This window comes from Mus pahari, chromosome 9, assembly GCF_900095145.1.
Source record: "Mus pahari chromosome 9, PAHARI_EIJ_v1.1, whole genome shotgun sequence".
Lineage (NCBI taxonomy): Eukaryota > Metazoa > Chordata > Mammalia > Rodentia > Muridae > Mus > Mus pahari.
Genome location: NC_034598.1, coordinates 18,079,489 through 18,084,826, shown reverse-complemented (window position 1 = coordinate 18,084,826; position 5,338 = coordinate 18,079,489). Strand labels below are relative to the sequence as shown.

The 5,338-nt window shown below is 41.3% G+C and overlaps 1 protein-coding gene across 1 annotated transcript in view; it reads left to right on the top strand.

Annotated features, from left to right (window-relative positions):
- The window catches only part of Ros1 (ROS proto-oncogene 1, receptor tyrosine kinase), a 132,245-nt gene that overhangs the window by 35,062 nt on the left and 91,845 nt on the right, over nucleotides 1–5,338 (top strand). Inside the window, exon 13 of the mRNA XM_021204829.2 lies at nucleotides 3,899–4,395. Coding sequence (XP_021060488.1) covers nucleotides 3,899–4,395 — 497 coding nt within the window. The remainder of the gene's footprint in view (nucleotides 1–3,898; nucleotides 4,396–5,338) is intronic.

Genomic DNA, 5,338 nt, shown 5'->3' with positions numbered 1-5,338 from the left:
TTCCAGATGAATTTGCAAATTGCCNTTTCTAATTCAGTGAAGAATTGTGTTGAAATTTTGATGGGGATTGCATTGAATCTGTAGATTGCTTTCGACAAGATTACTATATTAATCCTGCCGATCTATGAGCATGGGAGATCTTTACATTTTTTGAGATCTTCTTCAATTTCTTTCTTCAGAGACTTGAAGTTTTTGTCATACAGATCTTTTACCTCCTTAGTTAAAGTCACACAAAGGTATTTTATATTTTTTGTGACTATTGTGAAAGGTGTTATTTCCCTAATTTCTTTCTCCTCCTGTTTATCCTTTGTGTAGAGAAAGGCCATTGATTTGTTTGAGTTAATTTTATATCCAGCTACTGCACTGAAACTGTTTATCAGGTTTAGGAGTTCTCTGCTGGAATTTTTAGGGTCACTTATATATACATACCCTCTTCAACATTTGTTGTCAGATTTCTTGATGACATCCATTCAGACTGTGGTAAGGTGACATCTCAAAGTAGTTGTAATTTGCATTTCTCTCATTGCTAGAGAAGCTAGACACTTTTAAAAATACTTATTGGCCATTTGTGCTTCTTTTGAAAATTGTCTATTGCACCCATTCTCCTATTTATTGATTGGCAGTTCTATTTCCTTAGTATTTGGTTTCTGCAATTCTTTGTAAATTCTTGACTTTTATCCCCTTTTCTGAAAAGTGGCTGGTTAAGATTTTCTTCCATTCTATGGGGTGTCAACTTGTTCTGTTGATAGTATACTTTGCTGTGCATAAATTTTAAAACCATGTAGTCCTGTCTACTCATACTCGGGGCTAGTTCCTATTCTGTTTAGAAAGTTCTTCCCTACCAATGTCTCGAAGTATATTCTGTTTTCTTCTAGCACTTTCGATTTTTAAATGTAGCCCAGACTGTCCTGAAACTAACTCTGTAGACCAGACTGGCCTCTTGCTCCCAGTGCTGGGATTAAAGGTACACCACCTGTCTCCAGACTGCTGGATTTAAAGGCATAGACCATCACAGTAAACCTCCCAATTAAAACCAGCATTGTCTGTGTTTTCAATTTTTAAATGAAAAGTTTAATTATTAGTTCATACCACCTGAATGCACCCAGTATCATCTAGTCCAGTTCTGATTTCTCTCATTTGTGAGGGTTTAAGAGTATATGGAATGGATGGAATGCTCTATTGTTGGAAGTTACAGAACATAAGTCATTCTCATCAAGTCAGCCTTCCGAGGACAGCACAGTGAGATAATCAGTGACTCCTAGTTCCCATTAGAATAACGTGGATTTGTGCTTAGATTTTGAAGCGTGATCTGAAATGATCATGATAATTAGGATTTATACCAAATTGTTTGTACTTAACTTGTTTCTAGGCTCTTTCTCCCAATCATCATTTTATCCTGAGGTAAGTCCCTTTGTAGACAGGGAAGTTGGGACACAAGTTGATCCAGCCATCATCTAAGCTGCTTTGCAGTGAACCAGGATAGGACCTGCCCTATCAGGCCCTGCCTTCTGCTCTTCTTCTACCTTGACAGGACCGTTTCTATAAAAATCAGCACGTACCTTTCAGCATGTTTGTGGCCTTATAGGAGATGTAACATGTGCAGTGGTTTGCAACTGTCCTTGCGTTCACAGTGCTGTCTTTCATGCAGTTAGTTTTGCGCCATTACATCATGCCCTTGAGGAGTTTCAACTTGATATGAATCTTAACACATCCCTTTATCCCACCCTTTGCATCCCTCTCCCCCTTCTGGTTTTTTCTTCTCACTCTCCTTTCTTCTTCCTGCTTTTCTTTCCTCTCCCTGTAGCGACCCAGCTTGAAGCTCTGCTTTTTTCCGCTGCCACAGTCCATGGACTGGGCTTCCTTATCCCAGACTGCCTTTCTTTTAAGTTTTTCTAGATACGCTTAACAATTTTTGAATTTCGTAGGGTAGACAATCAAGAGCCATTCCTTTTGTCCGATACCATTTTCAGTTGAGGCAATCAACCTGAACTTATAACTCAAAGTAAGCTTGTATCTCAGGGTTATTAACCTTAGGCTAGAATGTGAGCACAGTTTTAAAGATTCGGGAAGATCAGTAAGAGGAATGAGAGTGAACTGAGTAATGAGAAGAAAAAAAAATGGCTTAATAGTTGTGATGCAAGTTGGAATGTAACAAGATATTCAGTTATATTAAACTTGCAAGCATCTGTTTTTTTTTTTTTTTTTTTCTTCCGAGACAGGGTTTCTCTGTATAACTCTGGCTGCCCCGGAATTCACTTACTAGACCAGGCTGGCCTCGAACTGAGAAATTCGCCTGCCTCTGCCTCCCAAGTGCTGGGGCATGCGCCACCACCGCTGGCCAAGCATCTATTTTCATGATCACAAATTCTAAATCAGCTATCAATTAATAATTTTTATATACCAGTTAAATTAAAAAAATAGTTATTTTCTGTGTATGAGTGTTTTGCTTACCTATGTGTCTGTGCAGCAGTTATATGCCTGTTTTTTGAGGAGGCCAGAATAATGGTGCCATATCTCTTAGACCTGAAGTTATTGATGGTAATTATGTGGTATTTAGAATAGAACCCAGGTCCTCTAGAAGAGCAGCAAGTACTCTTAACTGCTGAACCATCTTTCTAGCCCCATTGGTTAAACATTTATGTTGATGTTTGATTTTCTGTTAAATATTGAGCCATGTGTTTTTATTTTCCATGAAAAAAAGATTACCTGCTCATTGCTATGAGGATAGACCTCACATAGCATATGCATCTTCAAAATGTATTTATTTTATTTTCATGTGTGTATGTATGTGTGCATTTGAGGACAGGTGCCTTCAGAGGTTATGGGCCTGAAATCCCCTGGAGTTACAGGCTGTTGTGAGTCTGTACCCTGTTGTACCTTGATAGGGGTACTGGGACTTGAACTTCCATCCTCTGAAAGCACAGAAAGTGCTCTTAACCACTGAGCCACCTCTTTAGCCCTTTGGCCATGCATCTTTAATTCTTCTATTGGCGTACATCTCTTGATTGTTGGATGGCCCTGCTCAGCATCTTTGGTCAGTATTTGTTGGGTACTTCTTTACTGTTTACAAAATGAAACATTCATATTTGCCTGACTCACTGATAGACACTGTCAAAAGTTTAGAACCCTTGAGATACAAAGTAGTTCTGTTAATCATAGCAAAATACAAATGGCTTACATTTTTTTCTTTTTTTCCTTTTATCATTGTAAATCTGTGAGAAAATTTGTTGTCAGAATTCGACTTAAGAATTTGGATAGTCTAGAGGAAATGTGTTTAGAAATATGTATGTGTATGTGTGTGTGTGTGTGTGTGTGTGTGTGTGCACTTGTCTGTCTGTGTACACATGGTGACTAAAGGCCAAAGCTGAGTGCCCTCTTCTATCACATTCTGTTTTGTGATACAGGGTCACTCACTGTGTCCACAGCTTGGCATCTTCTGGTAGGCTGTCTGCCAATGAGCCTCCAGGATTTACATCTCCACTCTCACTGGAGTTTCTGATGTGCACAGCTGAGGTTGGCTTTCCCATGACTTCTGGGAATCCACATTCAGCTCTTCATGCTTACCTGGGAGTGCTTGACTCACTCGACCGTCTCTCCAGCCCTAGCTATGTGATTTTCACATAATACACATAGCTCTAAAATCTTTAGAGCTACTTTCCAATCTTAACTCTGATTCTCCAGAAAGTCCCTAAAAGTTCATTATAAAACAGGATAGAGTTCCCAACTTCAGACTGTCATCAGTAGGGCTTACGTCCAGCTCTGACCTTTGTCATTTTGCCCCTTGGGAAGTCCTGGGATACATGGTACTGGTTGAATACAACAATTATCCCGGAAGGTTACAAAGCCATCCTTGTACTGATTTATATCAGGCTTTTTTTTTCTTTTGTCTCTCTGTCAGGTATGTCTTTTATCTCCTGAGAGATGGCATCTACAGAGTCAATCTCCCTTTGCCATCTGGCAGGGACACCAAAGCTGTGCGTATTGTGGAGAGTGGCACATTAAAGGACTTTGCAGTAAAGCCCCAATCCAAGCGAATCATTTACTTCAATGACAGCATGCAACTCTTCATGTCAACGTTTCTGGATGGCTCTGCTTTCCACCGGGTCCTGCCTTGGGTCCCCCTTGTGAACGTGAAGAGCTTTGCTTGTGAAAACAATGACTTCCTCATCACAGATGGCAAGGCCATTTTTCAGCAGGACTCCCTGTCTTTCAATGAATTCATCGTGGGATGTGACCTGAGTCACATAGAAGAATTTGGGTTTGGTAACTTGGTCATCTTTGGCTCTTCCATCCAGTCATACCCTCTGCCAGGACATCCACAGGAGGTCTCAGTGCTGTTTGGTTCTCGAGAGGCCCTTATTCAGTGGAAGCCTCCTGCTCTCGCCATAGGAGCCAGTGAGCACTTGTCTTGCATTTATTGTTAGACTTGTAGTAGGAGGGTCTTTATACTCCATGGGCAGACCACAAAAGAATAGCCCATCCACTTTTGGACATATGAGATGTACTGACTTCCTAATTCGGTGACTAGCCAGGGGGATATAGACTCAGGCTTGGGGCTTGGATGAATTTCAGCCATTCCCTCAAAGCTTTCTAAACTTGACTCTCCATCTCTCAATAGACAGAATGCATATGGTAGGAAGCAAGTAGGCTCTGGAACATTTTAGGAAAAGAGGGTGTCTTAGTTAGGAGTTTATTGCAGGAAAGAGACAACATGACCATGGTAACTCTTATAAAGGAAATCTTTAATTGAGACTGACTTACCATTCAGAGGTTTAGTGCATTATCATCATGGTGGGAAGCATGGAGGCATACAGGTAGATTTGTTGCTAGAGAGGTAGTTGAGAGTTCTATATTCAGATGGGCAAGGCAGCAGGAAGAGACAGTGAGCCACTAGGCTTGGTTTGAGCTTCTGAAATTTCAAAGCCCACCTCCAGTGACACATTTCCTCCAAAAAGGCCACACCTCCAATAATGCCAGCCCCTATGAGTCTATAGGGGGGCATATTCATTTTTTCCATTAATTTACTTATTTATTTACTTTACATCCTGATCACGGTCCCCTCCAAGTTCCTCCCTCGCACAGCCCCTTTCCACCCCTCCTCTTCTGGTCTGAGAAGGGGGAGGCCCCCTCTGGGTAAGAACCCACTCCAGCATATCAAGTCACTGCAGAACACATTCTTTCCCACAAGGCGGCCCAGTAGGGGAACAGGATTCACAAGGAAGCAACAGGGTCAGAGACAGCCTTGCTCCAGTTGTTGGGAAGCCCGTATAGACCAAGCTGCTACATCTGTGTGTGTGTGTGTGTGTGTGTGTGTGTGTGTGTGTGTGTGTGTGTGTGT